The sequence below is a fragment of the Moschus berezovskii genome, chromosome 18 (assembly GCF_049115385.1).
Source record: "Moschus berezovskii isolate FMDL1 chromosome 18, NW_MosBer_1.0, whole genome shotgun sequence".
NCBI lineage: Eukaryota > Metazoa > Chordata > Mammalia > Artiodactyla > Moschidae > Moschus > Moschus berezovskii.
Window position 1 is genome coordinate 18,309,237 of NC_142477.1, and position 25,488 is coordinate 18,334,724.

The 25,488-nt window shown below is 45.8% G+C and overlaps 1 protein-coding gene across 4 annotated transcripts in view; it reads left to right on the top strand.

The window, feature by feature from the left end:
* Positions 1–25,488, top strand: part of TRIO (trio Rho guanine nucleotide exchange factor) — a 362,249-nt gene that overhangs the window by 107,369 nt on the left and 229,392 nt on the right. For all 4 annotated transcript variants that reach the window (XM_055422254.2, XM_055422251.2, XM_055422253.2 and 1 more), the window contains exon 2: positions 19,832–19,906. In XM_055422254.2, coding sequence (XP_055278229.2) covers positions 19,832–19,906 — 75 coding nt within the window. The remainder of the gene's footprint in view (positions 1–19,831; positions 19,907–25,488) is intronic.

Consider the following 25,488-nt stretch of genomic DNA (forward strand, 5'->3'; position numbering starts at 1 on the left):
AAGACTGACCTTTCCAGGCCTGGAGTACTCCCCTTAGACCGAGCTGCCCGTGTACAAACCCCACATGGGTTTTTCTTTGGTCTGTGGCTCCTGCAGCCCTGCCAGGGGAGCAGAGGCACAAGGCTCTGCCTCCAGGCAGGAGTGCAGCCATTCCTGCTTCTGCCAAGCTCGTGGGGAGGTGCCATGGAGGGTGGCCATACCCTGGGCAGACTCCTGGCAGGGCTGGCCCACACACTCAGGGCTCCTGAACTTGGCCATACACACCATCACCATTTACCCCCACTGGGGGAGCCTGGCCCGAAGTTCCAAGTCGCCTGTTGATGTGTTTGCTCAAGGAAGCACCCTCCGCATCAGCGAGCTGTTTGGTTAGTGGTGCGAGTTATCCCGGTCAGTCCACTGCTTGCCCAGCCATAGGAACTTGGCTGAAGGAAAGGAAATGCTGATTCCAGGGGGGGACGGGAGCTCTGTTCTGTGTTCGCCTTAGGGGTGCACTGAGCACCCCTGAGTGTGGAAGAAAAGAGCAAAAGCTTTGGAAAGATATTTAATAGCTTATTATTTTCAAATGTCTATTTGGGGGTATATAAGAGACTACTTATATATGGTAACAACAAATTTAGCATGTTGAAAACCAGAGACATTACTCTGCCAACAAAGTCCGTGTATAGTCAAGACTGTGGTTTTCCCCATGGTCATGTTCAGTTGTGAGAGCTGGACCATAAAGAAAGCAGAACGCCAAAGAATTGATGCCTTCTAACTGTGGTGCTAGAGAAGACTCCTCAAAGTCCCTTGGACAACAAGGAGATCAAACCAGTCAATCTTAAGGGAGATCAACCCTGAATATTCACTGGAAGGACTGATGCTGAAGCTTCCATATTTTGGTCATCTGATGCGAACAGACGACTCATTGGAAAAGTCCCAGAGGCTGCGAATGATGGCGGCAGAAGGAGAAGAGGGCACTGGAGGATGAGATCGTTGGATGGCATTACCGATGCAGGCAAACTCCAGGAGATCATGAAGGACAGAGAGGGGGTGGCGTGCTGCGGTCCACGGGGTCACAAAGAGTTGGGCACGCCTGGGCGGCTGAATAGCAACAAAGAGACTACTGGTACAGCCACACATTTGTAACATAACTGGGGAAAGGAAGTGAAGTTCTTTGCTGATGGAATTCTTGAGCAAAAGCCTTTGAAGAACTTGCTTTAGGGCAGCGGGTCTCCTATTACACTTCCAGGCTCCAGGGAACTTGTCAGGAGATCTGTGAGTTAAAGCTGTTTGCATAGTAGAGTCTGAGCTGTTCCTCACTCATTCTTTCCAAAGCGTATAGTGAGGTCTCCCAGGGTCTGCCTGGCAAGTAACATCACAGCAGGTTAAAGACAGTCACTTGTGAGAATCTAGATAGTCTATAAGCCAGACGTTAAAGTCAGTCTCCAAAGTGTAAAACAACGCCAGCCTTCTTTCTTTTGTATATTTTGGAAGTCCAGATTTTCAGCTGGAAAGTCTTCCTTATTTAATATGTAATAGATGTATTTATCTTTTAAAAAATTCTCGGTTTTAGGTTTTAATATGAGTATCCATATTAGATACCTAGATATTATGTGGCTGGACTTGATGGCAAGCAGAAGTTACATAACCAAAGCTTTTTTGGATCCTCAGTGTTTTTTTCTAAATTGGAGGATGATTGCTCTACAGTGTTGTGTTGGTTTCTGCCATACAAAGACAAAAATCAGGCATCAGTGTGTGTGTATAGAAGTGTTGTAGTGTTAATCGCTCAGTTGTGTCCGACTCTTTGCAACCCCAGACAGTAGCTCACCAGGCTCCTTTGTCCATGGGATTCTCCAGGCAAGAATACTGCAGTTGGTTGTCATTTCCTTCTCCAATGGATCGAACCCGGGTCTCCTGCTTTGCAGGCAGATTTCTTTATACCGTCTGAGCTACAGGGAAGCTCGTGCATGCATGTTTGGGGGTGTGGGTGTGTGTTGTCCCTTGTCTCTTGAGCCTCCCTTCCACCCCTCTTTGTGGTTTTTACTGCTGTAAAGGGGGTCCTGCCACCAAACCTTTGAGGACTGCTTGCTGTGACTGAGGTCTGGTGGGCGGGTCTGGGCCTTCAGTTCAGTTCAGTTCAGTCGCTCAGTCGTGTCCGACTCTCCGCGACCCCATGAATCACAGCACGCCAGGCCTCCCTGTCCATCACCATCTCCTGGAGTTCACTCAAACTCATGTCCACCGAGTCGGTGATGCCATCCAGCCATCTCATTCTCGGTCGTCCCCTTCTCCTCCCGCCCCCAAACTCTCCCAGCATCAGAGTCTTTTCCAGTGAGTCAACTCGTCACATGAAGTGGCCAAAGTATTGGAGTTTCAGCTTTAGCATCAGTCCTTCCAATGAACACCCAGGATCGATCTCCCTTAGAATGGACTGGTTGGATCTCCTTGCGGTACAAGGGACTCTCAAGAGTCTTCTCCAACACCACAGTTCAGCCAGCAAAATGCCCAGGACAGGAGTCGGGGGAGGACACGGCAGGTGGGTGGCCAGGAAGGCGGGGGCCCCTTTGTGCCTCTGTCTGGCGCGTCCTCCCTGGGGGAGGCAGGGTGGGCTGCTTCTGGCCTTCTGCCCCCTGCCATCCCCCATTTCTGCTCCAGCCCACACCAGTGACATGATTGGATTCTCATGTATTAAAGAGACTTTTGTGGGAACCCCTGAGACCACCCTATAGCCCTATTTCTGTGAGAAACTCCACTCCTGAAACCCAGCGACGGCGGACTTGCTAACTGAGTGTTGGAACACCCTGGCCGTTTGGCAGTTAGAGACCAAGTTCGTGTGCAGGCCTCAGTTTGTGTGCAGGTCTCCACAGCAGTTCCTTTTTGGCAAATCCTCTTAAGGAATCTTAAATAGGAGGAACTATGAGGGGAATTCGGTTGAGATAGAAATAGAAAAGGAAACATCTGGAATATCCTGTTCTTGCGGGCTCAAACTTTCAGGACAAAATGTGAAACCCTGGTCTACTGTTCTGTTAGCCCAGAGAGATTGGAACCTAAAAATAATTTCAGGCCAATCTCTTGTCCAGTAGCACTCTTGTCTTAGTTTCCTAGTTCAATTCATTTTGGTGAAAGGTACCAAACGGTTGTTTCTTTAACAAAAACACGCAGGCTCATCTGACAGTGCCTGCTTCAGCGAGGGTGTTCAGTCCAGCCACTTGGGAACACGTTTGCAATCACCTTGTAACCTCTGACCCCAGCAGTTCCTCCCCTAGCCTGTCCCTCGGCCCAGAGATGCTCTGGAGGTGTGTTCTGGGAGACACGTGAACACGGCTGTTCAGGCAGCGTCATTTATAAGAGCAGAACGGGAAGACAGAGCAAGTTTCATGAACCCAAGTCACAGAGTAGAGCAATAAACAGTTCAGTGCACACATGGACGAGAAGAGCCATCCATACCGGATCACGTCGCAGAGAATGGGTGCAGTATGACTGCGTTCATATGAAGCCCAGAGACAGGCCAACGGAGCTATACTTCATGTAGCAGTAGATTCAGAAATGGCGAAACTCTAAAGAAAAGCTAGGGAATGGTTATCCTGAGAGCCAGCATAGTGGTATGTCTGGAGACAGGAGGTGGGCACCGTCAGACCAGGGCATGGGGGAATGCCTCTAAAGAATTGGAGTTTCTGGTTCTTAAACGGGATGCTAATTTCAAACATACACCAGTAACACACATACACACCTTCATACAGACCAGCTGGGTGGACATCCTCTTCTGAGTCTGGGGCCTATTTTTGCCTGGGCTTTCATTTTAGTAGTTGAAAGAATTTAAAACATTGATTTAAAACCCTTTTTGTCTTACCATACAGTGAATAATTGAATATTTAAAGCCATCAGGGCTCTTAGAAGTTATTTCCTATAATAGCACCCACCCCTCCTCCTGTTTTGAGGTTTCGAGGTGGAGAGTTGGCTGATGTCATACTGTGAGCTTCCACAGAACCATCTGGGCTTGCTTTCTGCAAGGAACAAAGAAGGTAAACTTAGTGTGGCTTTTTCATCATTTTAAAAACTTATTTTCGAATGAGTTTGCCTTTACCAAGTGGGTAGGAGGAAAAGGGGATGACAGAGGATGAGATGGTTGGATGGCATCCTCACTTCACGGACATGAGTTTGAGCAAGCTCTGGGAGTTGGTGATGGACAGGGAAGCCTGATGTGCTGCAGTCCACGGGGTTGCAAAGAGTCGGACCCGACTGAGCGACTGGACAGCCCGGGACAGTGTACACACGAAGGCAGCAATTTCGGTGCTGTTCATTGCCGGGCCTTACCACATGTCTAAGGAAAAGTCATGTTTGTTCCTGTTCGTCTGTTAAAGTGAGAGGCGACTGTGGATTAAAATGAGAGACAGAAGGTGGGAGATGAGGATACAAAGCACTCTGTGCCTTCTGGTCTGGGGTAGCTTCGCAGAGGGTAGGGAGTGCCCTCCTCCTGTTGGTTTCAGATTTTCCTGGGGGGCAGGGCACGTGCTGGTGGGGGGCACAGCTATGGGAGCCAGGTGCCCAGCCAGGTCATGCCGGCAACCCCCCCAGACTTGGTGTCCCTAGCCAGCGACACCCTGTAGTCCCTCCCCACTCCCCCTTTGAAGCGCGGAAAGGTATCTTACTCCAGTGGACGGGCTGCTGACAATAGACGGTTGGAAAGGAAGCACTTTTTTAGTTATTAAAATGTCGATCATCACCATTTTCCTGAGAGGAGGCAGCCTCTTCCAGAAAGTCGGTTCCTTTCATGTGCCTTTCAGGCTCATCTGTTTTCATTTCTGATTGTCTTCTGATTTGCCCCTTTCTGCAGGACAGGCTGAGCGGGACCCTGAGATAGCTCAAATGTAAGCCGGGTGCCCCTGGGTGGGGGTCAGGATAGCTGCAGACTCTTAGGCAGAGGAGAGGGCTTCCCAGGTGGCTCCGACGGTAAAGCGTCTGCCTGCAATGCGGGAGACATGGGTTCAATCCCTGGGTCAGGAAGATCCCCTGGAGAAGGAAATGGCAACCCACTCCAGTATTCTTGCCTGGAGAATCCCCATGGACGGAGGAGCCTGGTGGGCTACAGTCCACGGGGTCGCGAAGAGCCGGACACGACTGAGTGCCTTCACTCGCTCACTCATTTAGGCAGAAGACTACTCTGACTTTTGAATTGCCTTATAGTTCCTTAAATTATTTATAGTCCATCTCATGTGTGCGTGTTCAGGAGACAGGAATTGCCAAGATGAATCGCTGATTTTTAAAAACTAAGTTTTTTTGGTGGGTTTCGACAAGAACTGCCCGTGATGCATCCCCTTATAGAATGTAGTGATCGAAGGTAAATGGGCCAAGTTTACCCAAATCCATTATTTAAAAGCACTTAGCAGACCTGTTCATCTGAGGATAAGCTGCTTCCTCGGACGTCGGTGGTCGTAGTACTTGGCGTTCTGGGTGCTGTTAGCCCGCTGGGTGGTATCGTTCGGATTCTCATCCATTCCGTCTTACAGACGCAGGTGCCCCCATGGTCTCCCCGCTGCGGGGATGGAGACGCAGCAGCCAGGTTCCAGTCCCTACATCTCTTCTCTGGACACTGTAGTCCCTCGACAGAAGGTTTCCTTTCTAGTCCTGGCAGCATCGATGTCAGGTGCTGTCCATCAGTGTTTAACACTGGGGAGGGGGTGGTGGCCTGTAGCTTTTACACCCTTCTCCGCACTCCCCGCTCACCTGTCGGGTCTGCACCATCTCTCCCTGGGAAGGAAGTCATCTGTAACCCTGGGCGGTCCGAGCACCTGGGCAACAGGTGTGCTGAGGCCCCAGTGCCGCCTCCAGGGAAGGCCCTGCAGGTGCGGGTGCAGGCTGGTGGCTGAGGGAGTCCCACACACCTACATGTAAATGTCCTTCCTGCCTGTCTGTTTGCATTTCTGTACTTGCATTTGCATTTCTATACTAATTGGGAAAAAATGTTCTTTGGCCTTCCCTGTAGAGAGATACTCCTTCTTTCCTCTCCATCCGGGCCAGAGCAGTTGGGGGATCAGAGAAAGGAAAACAGGTTCCCCAGCCTGCATGGCTTAAAGCTTTGGGTCTCAGCCCTCTCTGATCGGTGCCACCAGGCAAGTCTAAGGAAGTCAGCTTTCTGGAGAGCTTGCCCTCCCCCATTCCAGCACCTCCTCCTTCTCCCTCAGTTTCGTATTGCGGACCCCACAGCGAGCAGGCAGAGACCCCGCGGATCAGGCTGCTCCCGCCCTTCCCTCACCACCAGTGAGTCTCAGCCCCTGGAGTGTCAGCGGGGGGCCCAGGTGGGATGATAGCATTGGGGTCCCGCAGTTGGAGTTTCCTCCCCGTTTGTGAGGGTCCACGCCCCTGCTGGAGCACTCCTCAGCCTTGCTGGCGCCGCCATCTGAGTCCAGGGTGAACCCAGGGCGGAGACGCTGCCAGGCACGGGCTGGCGCCTCCTGCGGCTCCCGGGGTCTCCAGCAGCGATTCCCTCCCAGAGGGGCACGTCTGTCTTCCTGCCCTAGGGAATTTGCATCTTTTTTTTTTCCCTTTTCTCAATGAATATGCATGAGAATCCCAAGTGAGAGATGAGTCAGTCCACATTAAACCCATTTTTTTATGTCAAAATTTGTTTTGCCATCAGTATATCTGAATTTATGTGGCTTAATAAACATATTTTAAGCAGAATTTATAAAACGTACTTTTGTGGGTATGCCAAGGGAATCTGAGGTGAAGGAGGTGGGAGGGAGAGAGAATTGAATTGAATTTCTTTGTCTTTTTTTTCCCTATTAGCCAGATGCATTGCTTTTTTCAACTCTCTCTGTAGTTTCTTAAATTTCTTATTATGAATTCAGTAGGAAGGTTAATAATAGGTCCTATTTATTAGAATTTCTTTTCCCTGCTTGCAAATGAAGGTAAGGCAGGACACCAGACCCTGAATGAAAAAAGTTTCTTTCGCCTTAAAAGCCAGTGAGTCCCAAAGGCTGGGTTGCCCTGACCAGAGTTCAGTTGCTTCAGTCTCTCAGTCATGTCCGACTCTTTGCAACCCCATGGACCACAGCACCCCAGGCCTCCCTGTCCATCCATCACCAACTCCCGGAGCTTGCTCAAACTCTCGTCCATTGAGTCGGTGATGTCATCCAACGATCTCATCCTCTGTCGTCCCCTTCTCCTCCCACCTTCAATCTTTCCCAGCATCAGGGTCTTTTCAAATGAGTCAGTTCTTCGCATCAGGTGGCCAAAGTACTGGAGTTTCAGCTTCAGCATCAGTCCTTCCAATGTGTATTCAGGACTGATTTCCTTTAGGATGGACTGGTTGGATCTCCTTGCAGTCCAAGGGGGCTCTCAAGAGTCCTCTCCAGCACCACAGTTCAAAAGCATAGTTCTTCAGCACTCAGCTTTCTTTATATTCCAACTCTCACATCCATACAGGACTACTGGAAAAACCATAGCTTTGACTAGATGGATCTTTGTTAGACTTGCCTTTCTCCCTGGAAGCCACCACCCAGCAGTGTGGCCTCCGGACTGAAACTCAAACTATCTGATACCCCATTGAGCAGTCACGTCTCATTATGCTAAGTAGAAGGATCTGCAAGAAAGCTTCCAACTTAACTGTAAGTTGCATTTGGAATTCAGCCTGAAAGAAAACAAACCAGCCATAGACACCACTTTTATTTATTTTTGAGGTGTCCTTGCTTAGCGGGAGGGCGTTGCACCACCTGGGTGTCTAACCCTGCTCCAGGCTGTCTGTCCTCCACTGATCAGTAAACATCCCAAGGACAGGACTTAGCTTGCTCCCATGGGTGTCCTCAAGCAGCAGTTGTGTCCCAAGGTGTCTCCGATAATGTTATTTCTGTTAACATCTGGAAACAGATGAAGAAAATTTTCAAAGCAGAATAAGTTTGCTGAATAACGGGGTCCAAGCACCTGTATATAAGCCATCAAGTGGGCTTCTGATGATGAAAGAGATCATTGTATTCCTCTCTTCACGTGTCATAACATTATTTATGCTTTGTGGTTTTAATCCCTATAGCAGGGGTTTCCACCCTTTTGCTTTTTTTTAATTTAAATTTATTTATTTGTAATTGGAGGATAATTGCTTTACAATATTGTGTTGGTTTCTGCCGTACATCAACATGAATCAGCTGCAGGTATTCATATGTCCCCTCCCCCTTAAACTTCCCTCCAGGAGCCCCATTTTCTGTGTCAAGGACTTAGTTTTAGTGGCAGTGATCGATATAAAATTTCAGTGGCAAAAATCATAATTTTAGATGGATCTGTGTAGTTAATCACATCATCATCTACATTTCTTATGAATAACAGTACCTGCACTTGCATGGCGTATTTATTTGCACACCAGACTCTGCCTGTTATGTTCACACTGTCAAGGCTACTGCTTGGTTAAATACGTGTGTTTTGTTTTGTTTTAGATGATAAGCTTCTTAAAATCAGGAACATGTCATTTAGGGGGACCATCTCTAGGGCTTTCGAGAACACCGTGTGTAAACATGTCCTTTATGAAATCCAAATGATGATAAACATAATTGTAAGCTTCGTCTGAGGACTGCAGAAGTAGAGCTTTCTACGTTTTGGAAGAAAGTTCTGCCAAATTCTTTGATCTTTCTTGAAGACATTTTTCTAGTGAATATATGTTGAAATTAGATCCAAATGAAAGTAACTTTCCAGTTCTTCAGTTAAAATTTTCATTTCTTTGTGGCATTTACCATATGTGATGTGTTAATAAGGGTAAATGAGTTAACTGAGGAATTTTGAGGCCAAAAAAGGACATACGATATCTTCTTTTTCTAACTGGAGAATTGCTTTAGTGTTTTGTTGGTTTTTGCTGTACAACAGCGTGAATCAGCTGTCAGTATACATGGACCCCCTCCCTCTTGAGCATCTCTCCCCTCACTCCATCCCACCCTTTTAGGTCGTCACAGAGCCCCAAGCTGAGCTCCCTGCACAGATTCCCACTAGCTGTCTGTTTTACACGTGGAAGCATATATTTCTTGCTGTTGTTTAGTCACTAAGTTGTATCTGACTCTTTGCAACCGCAAGTACTGTAACCCGCCAGGCTCCCCGTCCATGGGATTTCCCAGGCAAGAATACTGGAGTAAGTTGCCATTTCTTTCTCCAAGGGATCTTCCCGACCCAGGGATTGGACCCACGTCTCCTGCATTGGCTGGTGGATTCTTTACCACTGAGCCACCAGGGAAGCCCAGTAGTGTATGTAGAACATAGTGTATCTTAACTTTGCTGAATGCTTTAGCAGAAACTTGGAAATTGTGTGTGTGTGATTTAATGTCTCTGAATATAGCTGGTTGCTGACTTACAATGGCTTAACTTGAGATTTTTTTCACTTTACGATGGTGTGAAAACCATACACATTCAAGGGAAACCATACTTGTAATGTTGAACGTTGATCTTTTGGGGCCAGCCTTGTGCGGTAGGCACTTCCAGGGCATGCTTGCCAGTGGCTGGGACCCGCAGTTCCCAGACAGCTGCCCATTCATGGGGGTAAACAACCAATACACTTAAAGCCATTTTGTACCCAAGACAGCTGCTCTGTTTTTTTTGTTTTTACTTTCAGTACAGTGTTCAATAAATTACAAGAGACATTCAACTTCATTATAGAATTTGTGTTAGATGATTTTGCCCAACTTTCAGCTAATGTAAGTGTTCTGAGCACATGTACAGTGGTCTTGCCTAAGTTATGATGTTCAGTATGTGTATTAAATGCATTTTCAACTTAAGAAACCTCTGACTTTTGTGATGGGTTTATCTGGATATAACTCCATTGTAAGTTGAGGAAGAACTATACAGTATTTTCGTTTAGATGCAGTCACTGGACACTGGCCCTTGGACAGCACGGAGATCAAATTAGTCAGTCCCAAAGGCAGTCAACCCTGAATATTCATTGGAAGGACTGATGCTGAAGCTGAACCTCCAGTCCTTTGGCCACCTGATGCGAAAAGCAGACTTGTTGGAAAAGACCCTGGTGCTGAGAAAGATTGGGGGCAAGAGGAGAAGGGGGCGACTGAGGATGAGATGGTTGGATGGCATCACTGACTCAGTGGACCTGAGTTTGAGCAAACTCTGGGAGATACTAAAGGACAGGGAACCCTGGCATGCTGCAGTCCATGGGGTTGCAAAGAGTCGGGCGTGACTTAGCAACTGAACAACAACTGGACTTTCAAATTAATTGGTAGCTTATTAAGATATTCAGCCTTGCTTTATCTCTTACCCTTTAATGGAAAGATAATCACCATCGTGTCTTGAAGACAGAAGGGATTGATAAGTGTTTGCTGCTGAACCCGAGGAGCTGGGAGGAAGATCTGTGGGGAGGGTTGTGGCTTCTGCATCCTCGCTGCCTTCTACCCCTTCTCACGCCATCTGAGCAGCAGGACATACTCAGAAGCAGAACCTTAGCATTTTAGGGTTCACAGAAAGAAGGCTGGGGCCTTCTTTGTGAAGAGAGGCAGGAATAAACCTAAATTTAAACCCAAGTCTTAGTTCATGGATTAGCGTTAAGTCCCTTTAACTTAGATGTGCAGACTGGCTGCACAACTTCAACTTGGCCTCCATGCTTGTTTGTTCTGTACCCTTGATGCTCCTGGCTGGTAACGAGGCAGGTTGTCCTGGGTGACGTACTCCAGATGTGCTGGGATGTTACTGTTTGTGATAGATGACATGACACCCGAAGGGTTTGGAGTGCTGTGGGGGGTGAGGCGTGGGGGTCTTATCCAGCACTGGGGGGCTCTCCAAGGCTTCACAGATGGGGCGGGATTGGTCTCAGGAGGAGATGGGAGAGTAAAGGCTGTGTGTGTGTGTGTGCATGTTGGGGGGTGTTTCTGGCTGATAGGGGAACAGTGTGTGTGCAAGTTCAGCTGTAAGCACGGGTGGTTCACTGCAGGCGGTTAGAATTCCTGGAGTGGGTGTGGGGAGAGGGTCCTGAATGAGGACGAGGAATAGTGAGGCCACAGGGGTGAGTGGATGTCAGGTCTTGAGGACCTCTGTGCCACGTCTCGGAGTTTGGACTTGATTGGAGGTGTCGACTAAAAGATAGTCACAACCTGCAGGTTTTGTTTTGGGGGGAATGTTTGACTCTGACCCGGGAGAAGGTAACTCTGAGAAAACTGCTCTAAGAAGGCAGGGGTGGGAAGTCAGGCTCTATGCAGGTTTGCAACAAAGGGAGCAGCAGTCTGAACATCAAAGATCAAGTATCAAGTTAAGGAATTTATGGCATTCTATGTATGGGAAGATGCAAGCCTGTGGACTCACTGAATTCATTCCTTTCATATGCACCTCAGCTCTCCGGGGCCAGTCCTTTTCCTTGTTCATCTTGCTGCTTGCATTCTCCCAGCTCCTCAGCAGTCACCGTGGGGGCTGGTGGCATCTGCTGGATCACAGTTTGGGGAGCCCTCGTTCACATTTGGAGGCCAGAAATCACTGATGGCGGTGACAGGTCTTGTTTATTAATATGGCAGGAGATATTTTCATTTCACAGTAGCCACTGGCGAATTTTAGGGGAGTGGAATTGGGAGAGGTGCATTCAGGGGGAGGGTGCCAGAATGAATCCCAGGGAGTCATGAGCATCCATCAGGAGGTTGTTGGAGGCACACACGCGAGGGCCATGCTGGCCGGTGGACACAATGCTTCCGTGTGTGCAGGAGTGCAAGAGAGGATGGGGGCAGGGTGAGCCCAGGTTCCTGGTTAAGTCGTGCGGTGGGTGGTTTGTGGGGCCTGGTACTGCGCTGCGACCCACACCGTGGGCAGCAGGTCTGGGAAGATGCGTGTTAGATACTTGGAGAAGACCGTACCCCAGGCACCTGCCCACTGGTTACTGACCCGTCTTTGTTCCAGCCAAGACCAACCACAACCATCTCTCCCCATAAATCCTACATCTTAGATGACGTCTCACTCTGATTTCCTCTGGCTGCATTTTTCCACACTTGTGTGTCTCTCACTGTACAGACTTATTACTACTTATGTTGCCAAACACACTGAGTTCAATAAAAGGACCCTAGATTACGCTGGATGTTCAAGTCACCCCAGATCAGGGCAAATCAGTGCATACCAGGAGGAGTTTTAATACCACCCATTTATACCACTTCTCTGTAATCAAGAGCCTTTTTGTAGGTAATAATCAAAAAGATATTCAAGGGAAAGAGTAGAGTTATAGCTTTATTTTCCAAAGCTTTTTACAGAATTTGATTGTGATGTGCATGAAAATAAAATACAAGTGTATTAGATTTTTTTCTTATTTGGTAGAGGGTTAGGGTGCTACCACTTACGGATTGTTTGCTGTAATGATTAAAGAAGTTGCATTTTAGCAGTCAGCCTTGGTTAATTTGATCCACTTATATTGTTGTATGACTATTACTCGTTGGCTGCAAATGAACTTTTTAAACAGCTTTCCTGAGAGGTGGCTCCTTACGTAAAGCAAATCTTACTCGATGTCTGTTAGCACACAGAGCTATATGTCTGCAAGTGTGTGTGTGTGTAAATGTAGTTTAGCTTGAGTGATAGGTCCCAAGATACAGCCTGGGTGAGCTTCCCCCAGAGGCCTCTCCAGCAGTACCAGCATAAACGCAGACAGACGTGTTCTTTCTCTTGGCATTAGACAGACATGAGGAGAAGGTTTCTCTGCGCTTGGCCCTGTGCTGGCCCCTGGGGAGGCAAAGATGAATGGCACATCTGGGCACATGGTTCTTTTTTGATTTATGAGATTGTAGAACTCCCCCCCACCCCCTGTTTTTGATACTCCTCTTCCTATTTTGACTGTTGGAATATTTCCTTTCATTGGCTTATTAGTTATGCTTTTAAATTAACCTCTAACACAGTTACCACGTAGTTAAATCATCAAATGTTGAAAATTCTACAGATGTTTTCATTAAAGTATGTGGAATAGTCAAAATATTCTTATTATGGTTTCTTTTTGTATGTGTGGTTATTTTTCTTTGTTTTTCTATATTTTGTGCTCAAGACATTAAAAGTCAGAGCTCTTTTAAGTTGAAACATTCTTAACGGCCTCGAATCAATCAAACCTCTCTTGCAGTATGATGTGACAGGCTATTGCTTCTAAAATTATGTGAAGGAATAAATCAGTGAGCCTGACAGTTATTACAACCATAAAGGTTATAAGTAAAAATCATAATGCTGCAGTATGAAACCCCATCCATATTCCTGCGTGGTGGCCTGTGAACATGTCCCTATTCTTGGTATGAATACTTCACTTTATATGCGGTCTGTTGCTGCTGTTGTTCGGTTGCTAAGTCGTGTCCGACCCTCGTAATGATCTTGTGTGTGTGGACTGCACTTACAGATATATGGGAAAATAATATAAGCCTTACATTGTTTTGATTTGTTACATATTAGTAAAAAAGACACGTACAACATTTGATTTACAACCTTGTCTCTTCCCGCACCTTCTCCTCCCCCGCACCACCCCCCCTCCGCCTTCCACATCTTCAGAGAGGATGCAGGCTTAGAGAAAATGCTTCCTTCCTACGCAACACTGATCTCAGTGCTTGCAGGGCTAAAACCCCTGATAGCGCAAACCGCGTGCCCCGCGCGGCGCCGCGCCCCGTGATCCGTGACTAATCCTGCAGGCACTGCGGAGAAAGGTCCGGACTCGGCACTGCGGCCGGCCTGCCTGGAAGGGGTGACGTCACCTCCGTCTGCGCGTGCGCGCGGCCGCGGTGCAGCGCTGTATCGCCCGGCTCTTTGTGCTCTGGGGTGCGTGCACGCCGGCGCTCCCCTCAATAAAGTGAGGAGTAAGATTCGGTCATCACCACCAAGACTCCGTACTAATAGGAACCCTCCAGCTTACTGCTGCACGTTGCTTTTCTTTGTTCTTTCAAGATGCTGCTTTATTAAAACACTTTTTTTTTTTTTTTTTGCCGCAACAAGCTGTGTTTTTATAGGGATGGGGATCTTTGCAGCCCGCCCCCGCTTTCTGGTTTCCCACTTAGTAAATACTAAAGTAGAACAGCTGACACGCAAATGCGACCTTTGAAAATGGATGAGCAGCGCAGTTTGCCTTGTCTTTTAGGGACAAATCCCAGTGAAGGAGGTGAGGTGGACTGTTGAGAACAAGGTGCCAGTTCATTGGTTACAGCTCAAATGGGGAAGAAATGACGGTGTTTTTTTTCCCTATCATGGTTTTTACTTTAAAAAAAATTTTGACTCATGTAGTTGCAGGATTAGGTAAAATTTCAAATGACTAGTATATGTCAGTAGTCCCAGGATAAATACGGAGGGAAAATACTAACCAGTGTTTTGGTTTAGACTTTTAAAAATTTGATTCATTTTTGAAAGTCTTGATTTACTTCATCTTAAAGATTTCTTTTTAAACCAGCTACATAAAAAATTTTGTTGGGATGATGTGCGGCTTAAAAGCTTTTGCTCATTGTAAAAATATTTCTGTGGTGCTTTCTTTTTAAATTAAAAAAAAAAAAAAAAACCACTGGGTGGGGGCGGGTGGCTCTTCCTTTTCTGTTTGTTGCTTTTAAAAAATCTGATACCAAGGAAGTGACCAAGCCTGTGAGCATTCTGGTCAGCAGTGACTCGCTTCAGAAGGTATTTGTTCACAGTAACAATGCAGTACCTCCTTGTAGAGTGGAGGGGCAAAAAATAAGTTGATTCGACCAGTGGGGTATTAGATAGTTTGAGTTTCAGACCATTGGTACAACTAAAAGATTTTCCGTTGTTGAATAACTTGTGGAATGTTTACTCTTAGGACCCAGAGGTTAATTTTCCTTGTGACAAGTGTAAGTCATAGTATAGGCCATCTGGACAACACTGAGCTTAATAGTTTACAAACCTGAAACAGAAAGTGCTAAGGAACCCTGGGGTGCCTCTGTGGGGGTTTCAGGGGCAAGGAGCTGGAGAAGTATGTCGTTCTGTTAGTTCGTTCGTCCGCTCTTTCGTTCATTCAGTCAACCCATGTTCATTGACCAGCCTGTGCCTGACATCTGGGAAACAGCAGGGAAAGAACCAGATGTGTCCTCTGGCTAGCAGGTGGATTTAGAGGAAAAGAGGGGAAAAGCGGTCCTCCTGATGGGTAACATAATGTGAGTCACTTTAGGGAATGTGGAGGGGGGGATTGAAATAGATCACAAATCAACAGACTGATGAGCCAAATAGCAATCTGAAAGGTGATAGCAGAATCAATTTTGGCAAGTCACATCGTGCTGAACCTGGAGAGCGGGGTTTGAGATTTTTTTAATGAAAATGTTAAAATCTCTGAATATTCAAATATGATTGCTTGAGGGAAAAGGCGTTATTTGTGTTGACTGAAACCAGGAAGGAGGAAAGAAGGTCATCAGCCACTAACTGCGCATTTATGTTCACAATGATGAAATCAGATTTGTAGCCCCCCCCCCCAATAGCATTCAAGAAACATCAAGATCTAGAGTAATATGAACGTTTATCATATGAACGTTCTAGTCAAATTTCTTTCACATTTAGTTTAAGAGAGCAGTTGTTGCCTGCCTTTTAGGCCTCCCCTGGGACACACCCTTTGCGCCAAGAAGGAGCTGGGTGAGCTTTGGCCGACTGCATCTTCCCTGTGCCCTGAAGCTAGCATTTCATTAAAAGTCACATGGGGCTTCTCTGTGTCAGCAAAATGTACTTTAAATTGTGACAAGTGTCCAGTCTCTCTACACACGCTTCAGTATCAGTTCAGTTCAGTCGCTCAGTCGTGTCCAACTCCTTGCGACCCCATGAACCACAGCACGCCAGGCCTTCAGTATAGGCCTGTGTAATTGGAGAAGTATGTAATCTACAAAATGGTCCAACAACTACACATCCTCTGACTTTGGCCATTTACCTCTGTTAATTATCCCCATTCATGTTGATTTTCTCTCTCTCTTTTTATTTTTGCCCTTTCTTTCCTCAGTTTAGTCGCTCATTCGTGTCTGACTCTTTGCGACCCCATGGACTGCAGCATGCCAGTCCATCATCAACTCCTGGAGCTTATTCAAACTCATGTCCATCGAGTTGGTGATGCCATCAACCATCTCATCCTCTGTCGTCCCCTTCTCCTCCCGCCTTCAATCTTTCCCAACATCAGGGTCTTTTCCAGTGAGTCAGCTCTTCGCCTGAGGTGGCCAGAGGCTTGGAGTTTCAGCTTCATTATCAGTCCTTCCAGTGAATATTCAGGACTGATGTCCTGAAATTCTCTCTGTGAAGTTTGGTGGCCCTTGGCAGTAAAGTGCTGAGTTACCTGGGCTGTGGCACTGGTGTGGTCTGGGGTCTCGCAGTTGTCATTCTGTGACGGCATTCCCCCAGTCCTTTCCCCAGAATGCTGAGTGTGTGGAAGGACAGCCGTGTGCTTCCAGCACGGTTGCTGGGTGTATCCTTTGTTCCACAAGTTTAGGAGCCACAGCCTGGTCCTTTTATGCATCAGGAAGCCAGGCAGTAGGAGTTATCCTATGTGTAGTGTAGTCTGGAATCACTGGCATAGCCCAGAAGCCATTTATTTGTAAGTTTTTTGTAGTCATGTGCTCCATTTTCATAAATAGCTCTTCAGGGCCTGGAACAGAATCTGCCTTTTGATCTGAGGACATTTCATGGCTGAGTTCTTCCTTCTTTTTATTGAAAGTTACATGATATATTTAATCTGGCTTTAGTGTGTGTACAGGCTGCCTTCATCTTTTGCCTATTTTTAAAAATGGAAACCAGGTTAAACATAATGCTTAGGTGACAGCCTAATAATAGCCACAAACTCAATGTCTTTGTGTGGTTGGCTTTATGGTTCTCTCTCTCTCTTTTTTTTTTTTTTTAATGTTTTTCTCTTTTCTGTTTTAGATGTTTTCATTGTCAATTTTAATAACATTAACATCTCTTTTTCTGTGGCATATTCGATGAAAATATTGCAGTGAAACTATTTAGAATTTACATTCTAGTCTATGTTGGGACATGTACAGATATCATGATAAAAGTTAAACGCATTTCCACACCAGTTTAGCCATTGACTCACGTGTCTTTCTTCCTCTGGAAAAATGGTGAATCTTACTTAATCTAGGGAGGCTATTCAGGAACTGGTTGGCTAGAGTAGCTACTTTTAAGACACTGAGGATCCACGGGAGCCAGTCAGTGGCTTACAGTGGGGCATGGCAGGTGAAGGTTGTTTCATTTCCTTCACTTTGTTTTCCCATCAGTAGATCGTCTTCCTGTGGGGCGGTCGGGAACATGGCAGTTCTAACTAGCATCATTTGCACCATCAAGGTCGTTAATAGTGTAGCCCAGAGTCAGTGGGAATTGTCAAGGAATTGTCCCTGCCCAGGAATCGGGACCTTCTTGCTGAGGGTTGTGTGACAGGCAGTGCCTGCTGCTGTGGTGTGGAGTCCAGGACAGCCTTGGAGGTGGCATCTCCCTGAAGGCTCTGCCCTGTCCTGGCCAGGACGCCTGCGGGCACAGGCTGTTGAGGGAATGGCCGGAAGCAGCGTTTTCTTATCTAGTGGCGGTGGAAGGGGATCCTCTTTTCAAACCCCCATGGGTGAGGTTCCGCAGCTACGGCTTGCTCCCTCCAAGCGTCCTGTCATTTGATCTGCTCCTCCTTGCCACCTGGGTGCCACGTGCGGCTTACAGAAACTTTCCATCCCGCGCCCTGCCCTCCAGGTACTTATGAGCTTGTCTCCAGGAAGGCTCCCATGGTGCCCGATTCCTCTTTGTATTTGCCTCCCCCGCTGCTGTCCATGTTCATATCAGCTGGAACTGGGACGTCATCAGATTGTGGATATATGCAGTGAACCGCCTAATGATGGGCAATGAACTCCTGAGACGACATTGCGTCCATTCAAGGGTTTTTGAAGGAAGCTTAAGGATGAAATTGTAGACTGCTTGGCTCCTGTCTTGCCTTTTATAAATAGCCCCTGTTTTAAAAGCTTGGTGGGTTGCCAGCACAAGGAAGGGTATACTGGAAAGCAAAAGAGGCTGGCAATGTGGAGGCCTGGGTTCCGTGTCGAGCAAGCCCTTTCTCAGCCAGCTGGGTAGTGTGCTAAGCCCTTGGACATTTCAACGTCCATGATTTTGTTGTTGTTTAGTCGCTGAGTTGGGTCAGACTCTTTGTGACTAGTTGCATCCTGTTAAACTGGGTTCTTCCTACATAGGTATTCTGTGGACAGGGTTGTTACTAATCTGTGCATTCTGTGCTTCTGGGAATACGTTGTAGAGACTAGATCCTGTTCTGTTTCTCCCAAAGGGGCCGGTGTGGTTGCTGTTTGTGCGCTTGTTTCAGCAGGCTGGACTCCAACCTCGAGTCAGGTCCTGGTCCTTATCCTGAGCTGGGAGCCGGGGCTGCAGGGAGCTTGCCCTAAACCTGCAAGCCCAGAGGTTTGGGCCAAGTTTATCCACACACTTTGAGGCTCCCCTTCTGCTGCTCACGGTTTCTCCTCTTGGTTGGAGCTGCCGAGGTCTCCCTGAGCGGTGTCCTGACTTGTTTCAGCTGCTCCAGGTGGCTTAGGCCGGGCCCTGCCCTCACGTCCTTATAAAGGGACTTGTTCTTTCCTGCTTTTGGTCCCTTTCGTGTCTGTGCCTTGAGACAGGTGGTTTTTACAGGTTTCATCTGTGGCTGGTCTGGTCTGTAGGAACCGCTCAGGCACATGAGACATGGAAACTCGGATTCACTTACCAAGAGCATTTTTTCTTGCTCTGGCTTCCAGGTCTGTGCCTTCCGTTGGCTAGTACCAACTCACAGTTTGGATCCTTTGCTTGTACTGTTTTGACAAAAACAGACAGGAAGATAGGATTGGGGCAGTAGTCTTTAATTTTTTTCAAGAGATTGCTCTGCCATGAATGACAATTACTGGGTTTAAAAAAAATTTTTTTTTAGATGTAAGTTTATTTATTTTTAATTGGAGGATAATTGCACCACAGTATTATGCTGGTCTCTGCCGTACATCAACATGAATCGGCCTTTGGTGTATGTATGTCCCCTCCCTCTTGAACCTCCCACAGTCACTGCTTTGATGAGAATGGCCAATATCTTGAACCCAGACGACCTGTGTAGAGACCTCCAAGAGTAAAATCCTGAGGCATTATTACAAGTGTGAACATCCTGACTCCAAACTCCCGTGTGGGCAGCTACCCTGGCGAGTTTTGGCTGGACATGTTTGGGCTGCCAGGGTTCCCTTGGCTTAGATGGACATTGGCTTGTCCTAAACTGTGCTTCCTGGCCAGAGTATTTCCACTTGGCCTTCGCGGACGTTGGCGGGGGCGTGGGGAGAGTTGGTTTGATGTGAGAAGAGGGACCTGGGCCACCCTGTGAGGCAGGTGACACCAGGCCATCTTGCCACGTTCGCCAGTGACATTCCTCCCGGGGGGCGTGACCCAGAAAACCTGGAAGGACAGAGCCAAGAGGGACCGGTGGCCGGTCCCCAGCTTTTTATAATCCCTGCTGTCCTCCCTGACAGTTTTATTTTTAACCAGATTTGTAGACAGAATGAGGCTTTGGGCTCCCCCTAGAGGATTTAGTGTGCCACGAATCGTAATTGGTTTTTTTTTAAAAAACAATGTTGCTACTTTATTTGCTAGTGTTTATGTTAATCATGGAATTACAACCAAAGATTTGTGAAACAATCTGGACTGATTTCACATCTAGTCTTTTGGGGACTGATTCTTTATTTAAGGCTGGACATGACCAAGAGAGCCTGCTTGGTATGGGAGCCTCTGGGTCTGGGTCTGCAGGTTGCTCTTCCTCATTAAAGGAGAAGGATCAAACTTTCCTTCGTAGAATAACAAGACTTCGTGGGTGTAAAGAAAGCAGCTGTGTTGGCATTGGAGATAAGGGTGGTTCAGAAATTAAATGACACTCAAGCAGCCCAGTCATTTTATTTTCTCCTTTGTCTTTCAGGGTTTCGAAAAAACGATGAAATGAAAGCTATGGATGTTTTGCCAATTTTGAAGGAAAAAGTTGCATACCTTTCAGGTAAAGTTTAACTTTCTAATCTGCTTTATTGTTCCTTGTACCTTGATACAATGTCAGAGTCCAAAATACTAAACTATAAACTAACTCACCCATCATAACATAACAGCATTGACGTTTCAGTGGATTTTTAGCTGCTTTATTCTTGTAGCGTCGGCCTAAGAATTTGGTGCCCAAAGCGTTTTCTCCTAGCTGGCAGGCGCGTCGTTGCTCAGATAGCGCTGGTGATTACATGTTCGTGTTTGTCATTCAGCACACTTTGACTACCTTCCCCAGTAAGTTAAGTAAAAGAACTGGTTATTTAAGGTCTATCATCCCAGCAAAGGTGGTGGGAATGTGACCAGATCTAGAGGTATCCTGAATTCCCACCTCTCTTCCCGGTCCTGGAATTCCTGGAAAGCCCTTGTGTTCCCTGCCTGTGGTCCCCCACTGAACAGTATTCCCTGGTGTTGGGGGCTCCTGGCCCTCCTGCAGTGTGAAGACAGACTCTGGACTCGTCTCCCAGGCTCTGGGGCACTCACCTGCCCTTCCTCTGCACGTAGAGGGTCTGCTTTTGGGCTGTCCGCCCAGAGGCTCCCTCCTACCAGGACAGAACAGTTGTTGGGTATTTATTATACCTTTTTCTAATATTTTGGCCACCTGATGCGAAGAGCCCACTCTGGGGAAAGACCCTAAGGCTTGGAAAGATTGAAGGCAGGAGAAGAAGGGGACGACAGAGGATGAGATGGTTGGATGGCATTGATGACTTAATGGATATGAGTTTGAGCAAGCTCCAGGAGATGGTGAAGGACAGGGAAGCCTGGTGTGCTGCAGTCCGTGGGGGTCACAAAGAGTTGGACACAACTGAGCGACCTGACCAATGATTAGCACCAACTCACTTGTTACGGAAGAGAGGTTTGTGGGAGTTTTCTGCTGTGTTTGAGCAGGAAGCATCAAATAAATCTGTAGATTGTCACGTGCTTTTAGACAGTCTTCCTGGATGTGTTTCCCTTGATAAATTTTTATCTTTCTTAAACAGGCATGCTCTGCTGATCTGATGTCTCCTCTTGAACACATTTTATTTTAAATTTGTAACACCGCTAGCTGCTTTTATATGTTCTGTGTGTCCTTCAAGCGTGTGGGACGGGTATATATTTAGGACACAGCTTCCTGTGGTGTTTTTGCTAATGTTATCTTGCTTTCTGTCTCATAGTGTTTCTTGGACCCTGTTAAACACTGTTTGATGATTTTGCTGAAGTAAATCTAATTCAAAGTGACTTTGAAAGGTTAATAGAAAAGAGGTTCATGAAGAAGATACTTTTTTTTTTTTAAACTTTTTAGCCTTTATTTTATATTGAGTATAGCTGATTAACCGGAGAAGGCAATGGCAAGCCACTCCAGTACTATTGCCTAGAAAATCCCATGGACGGAGGAGCCTGGTTGGCTGTAGTCTGTGGGGTCGCTAAGGGTCGGACACGACTGAGCGACTTCACTTTCACTTTTCACTTTCACACATTGGAGAAGGAAATGGCAACCCACTCCAGTGTTCTTGCCTGGAGAATCCCAGGGATGGGGGAGCCTGGTGGGCTTCCGTCTATGGGGTCACACAGAGTCGGATACGACTGAAGTGACTTAGCAGCATAGCTGATTAACAATGCTATGATAGTTTCAGGTGAAAAGGTAAGGGACTCAGCGATACATACACATGTGTCCATCCTCCACCAGCCCCCATGCCCCCGCATCCAGGCTGGCACATAACCCTGAGAAGAGTTCCATGTGCTGTACAGTAGGCTTTTTGATTATCCATTTTAAATATAGCAGTCTGTATGTACCTGACCATCCCAAACTCCATAACTATCCCTTCCCCGCAAAGCTTGGTTTTTAAAAAAAAAAGTGAAAGGGGAGGGGAAAAGCCCTTCTTGATACATGGCAACCCACTTGAGTATTCTTGCCTGGAGAACAGAGGAGTGTGGACGGTTACACGGTCCATAGGGTTGCAGAGAGTCTAACACGACCGAAGCAGAGAGTCTAACACGACTGAAGTAACTTAGGACAGCACACGCACCGCGGTTTTGCAGTATTCCTAATTTGTGACCAGAATTGGCCAATTAAAGTAGCGTGAGGTCCTTGCTGGTTGCCTTAAGCTTGCTGTTTTCTTATTTAGGAAGGTAAAAGGGAAAATGAATATCATTAAATAGAAAACTGGTGGATTACTTACGTGGTGAATTTTTTGTTTTGAGAAATTTCAGGGAATAAACTTCTGAACATTTTTTACCTCTGATCCTGTTTATTCTTGTTTTCTTAAGATATAATTTGCATACCGTAAAGCCACCTTTTAAAAGTGTGCAGTCCAGTAGATTGTAGTGTATTCACAGATTGTGGTACTGTCGCCGCTGACTGTCTTAACCCTGAAGAGACTGTCATCGGCCCCCAGAGAGCCCAGTCCCGGCTTCCTCCAGCACTCCTCTGATGTACTTTTTGCTTTGACCCCGTTTTGAAAGACATCAGAGGCATTTAATATTATGGTGACTTTGTAAAAGCTCTCCATGTGAATGACTTTTAGTAAATTAAATCTAAGTGAACTAACAGGGCTTTGAAAAAGCAGACCAAAGGATCAGAGATTCTGTGAGATACCTATGAGCTCAAGATCTCTTAAGAAGCCAGCATGGATGCCTTGAACGTGAATATATCTGATCCTCATTTTCCCCTCCAGGTCCCCGGAAAAGTAGTCCTCATTGCACTTAAGTGAGATAGCACAGAACTGTTTTCCCCACTCAGGGGAAACTCAATGAGGCGAAATGACGCGTCTGATGTCTGGTGAAGTCAGAAGTGGGGGCAGTAAAAGAAGCGTCCTGTAGTTTATATTTAGTGTTGTGTGTATATAAGGTATATTTATAGCCTGCATATTTAGTGTATTACATATATTTAATGTCCTGCATGTGTGCACATTTAATGTATGTGTATATATTGGGTTGGCCAAGAAATGTGTTAGGGTTTTTCCAGAAGCTGTGATGAAAAAACCTGACTGGACTTTTCAACCAGCCCTATATACATGTATAATGTCAACCTCTGCATCTTCATATGCCATTAGGGTTTGGGCCTTAAAAGAACTCACAGGAAACCTCCATTTTTTTTTCATCCCTTAACTTTTTGTCATGGAACATTTCAACATCTGTAAGGAGAGAGACTAGTATAATGAATTTCTGTGAATCCATGGATCACTTCAGTAAACTTGTTTCATCTATGTTCCTTGAAAATCCTTAAAAAAAATCCTCAGTTTATTATTAATAGACATAGAAGGGAATAATAACTCTTTAAGCTGTTTAAAAGCTAATCAGTATTCATATTTTCCTGGTTGTCTCATAATTTGTCTTTCCAGGATGTACATTGCAGTTGGTTGATGTGTCTGATGTATTTTTTTAATCTTGAGACTCTTCCTCTCCTCTTCATTCTTTTTGTCTTACTCATTTACGTTTATTTATTAAGCGAGGAAGCAGTGTTTTCCTGTAGATTTCCCTACATTTTGTTGGTTGCAGCCTTGGGTGGTCATTTAACATGTTCCCCTTGCCCTTGGTTTTCTGTGAATGAAGAGCTGGATCTTGCTGCTTGATTAGACTTAGCTTAGATTTTGTAGGAATTAGACAAAGCATTTTAATGGGTAGTGTTGGGTAGTTCTACTGGGAGTTTTATTGGGAAAGTCTGGTGTCTCTCTTTTATGATGTTTAGCATTCATTGATATTTCTTGCTTAGATCTAATACTTTCTTAGGGTTGCAAAATGGTAATATTCTAATTGGGCTTCTCAGGTGACACTAGTGGTAAAGAATCTTTCTGCAGTGCAGGAGACATGGGCTCAATCCCCGAGTCAGAAGATTCCCCTGGAGAAAGAAATGGTAACCACTCTAGTATTCTTGCCTGGGAAATCCCATGGACAGAAGACTACAGTCCATGGGGTCGCAAAGAGTTGTATATGACTAAAGTGACTTAGCACTCACACACAATATCCTAATTATACCCTTTTTTCTTCATGTACCAACTTGGATATTCCATAAAGAGAAATGTCCCATCATCAGCTTATTGGTTTCCCTGAGTTCATACAAGAAAGGAAGATCCATGATTGATTCTTGAATTAGTTTTCAGGCAAATTAAAAAAAAAATCATTAGTCATTTCAGACACATAAAAAAGTGCTGAGGTGTTTTGTTTTTGAGCTCATGGTTTTAAATATATCTGATGTTTCCATTGTATATATATATTTTTTCTTATGAAGTTAAATTTTTTTCATCCTTTGGCTAGTGGGAGCCTCTTCAGATTGGCTCTGAAATCCAGGTTCCGTGGTAATAGAGCTTGTCTCTCTGCTGATGTGACAGGATGTTTCAGGCCCTACCGAATATGTTTCCTGCTCCATGTCTGCAATCAGCCATTTCTCTAAAGTGCCCTGGTTCTTTCGCATGGGGCATAGTGCAAGGTGCTGAGGAAGCTTGCTATTCTGGTGAGGCACTGTTTCTGAGTCAGAGATCCGTATGTGTGTTTATATATATATATGTTTTCTAAATGAGAAATGATATCAGGGCTTTGTACTGACATTTCCAGGTCAAATATAGAATTACAGGTGTTTTATTTTTCTTTGATTTTATATTTCTATGTCCTTGTCTTTTCCTTATGCTAAACATCTTAGTCCTACCCTCATCAACTGAAATACCTATCTGCATTGTAGTTCTGATGATGTCACCGTGTATGAAGACCAGATATAGTTCAGTAGTTACTTTATTTTTGTCATCCTAAGGATATGTGCCGCTGAGAGTGTGCAGCAGCCCTACTCCTGTGTTTTAAAATCACACAAAATAGTTGCTCTACACGTGGGTCGTGTTCCTCCCAACCTGAAACTTAGGGTCATTTATCTTATTTTACTTTATATTTTTAAGGCTTAAAAAACAATCACCTAATCTTGTTTCAGTAAGTAAAATGTATATACATCATTTGAAGGTTAAAAACTTAAGAAAAAAAAAAGTTAAAAATAAGGTGTACTCAAATCTAGTTTCTCCCCCTGCCTTCTCTGCCCTGTACCTTTCCTCTTCAGTAGATAACCTTTTTTTGCTTTGGTTTTTTTTAGTTTTTTGTTTATTTCTTATACTTTTAAATGTGTCCTTCTATCCATCCATCTATTCTCATCTCCTTCCCCCACCCTGCCTGCTCCATCCCGTCCTGACCAAACAGTCATTTGTTCCACACCATTTTCTCTGCTTTGCTTGTTTCTTTTAAAACAGTAATCTAGAGAGCAGTGTGCAGCGGGACAAATGGATTCCTCATTCCTTTCACAGTTTTACGTAACGCTGCTCAGTACAGAAGTGAAAGTCGCTCAGTCGTGTGGGACTCTTTGCGACCCCATGGACTATACAGTCCATGGGATTCTCCAGCCAGAATACTGGAGTGGGTACCCTTTCCCTTCTCCAGGGGATCTTCCCAGTCCAGGGATCGAACCCAGGTCTCCCACACTGCGGGCAGATTCTTTACCAGCTGAGCCACAAGGGAAGCCCTGTGTACAGAGACTGTAGTTTATTCCATCAGTTGTCTGTTGATGAGTTACCCTTTCAGTGTAGCTTTTCCAGG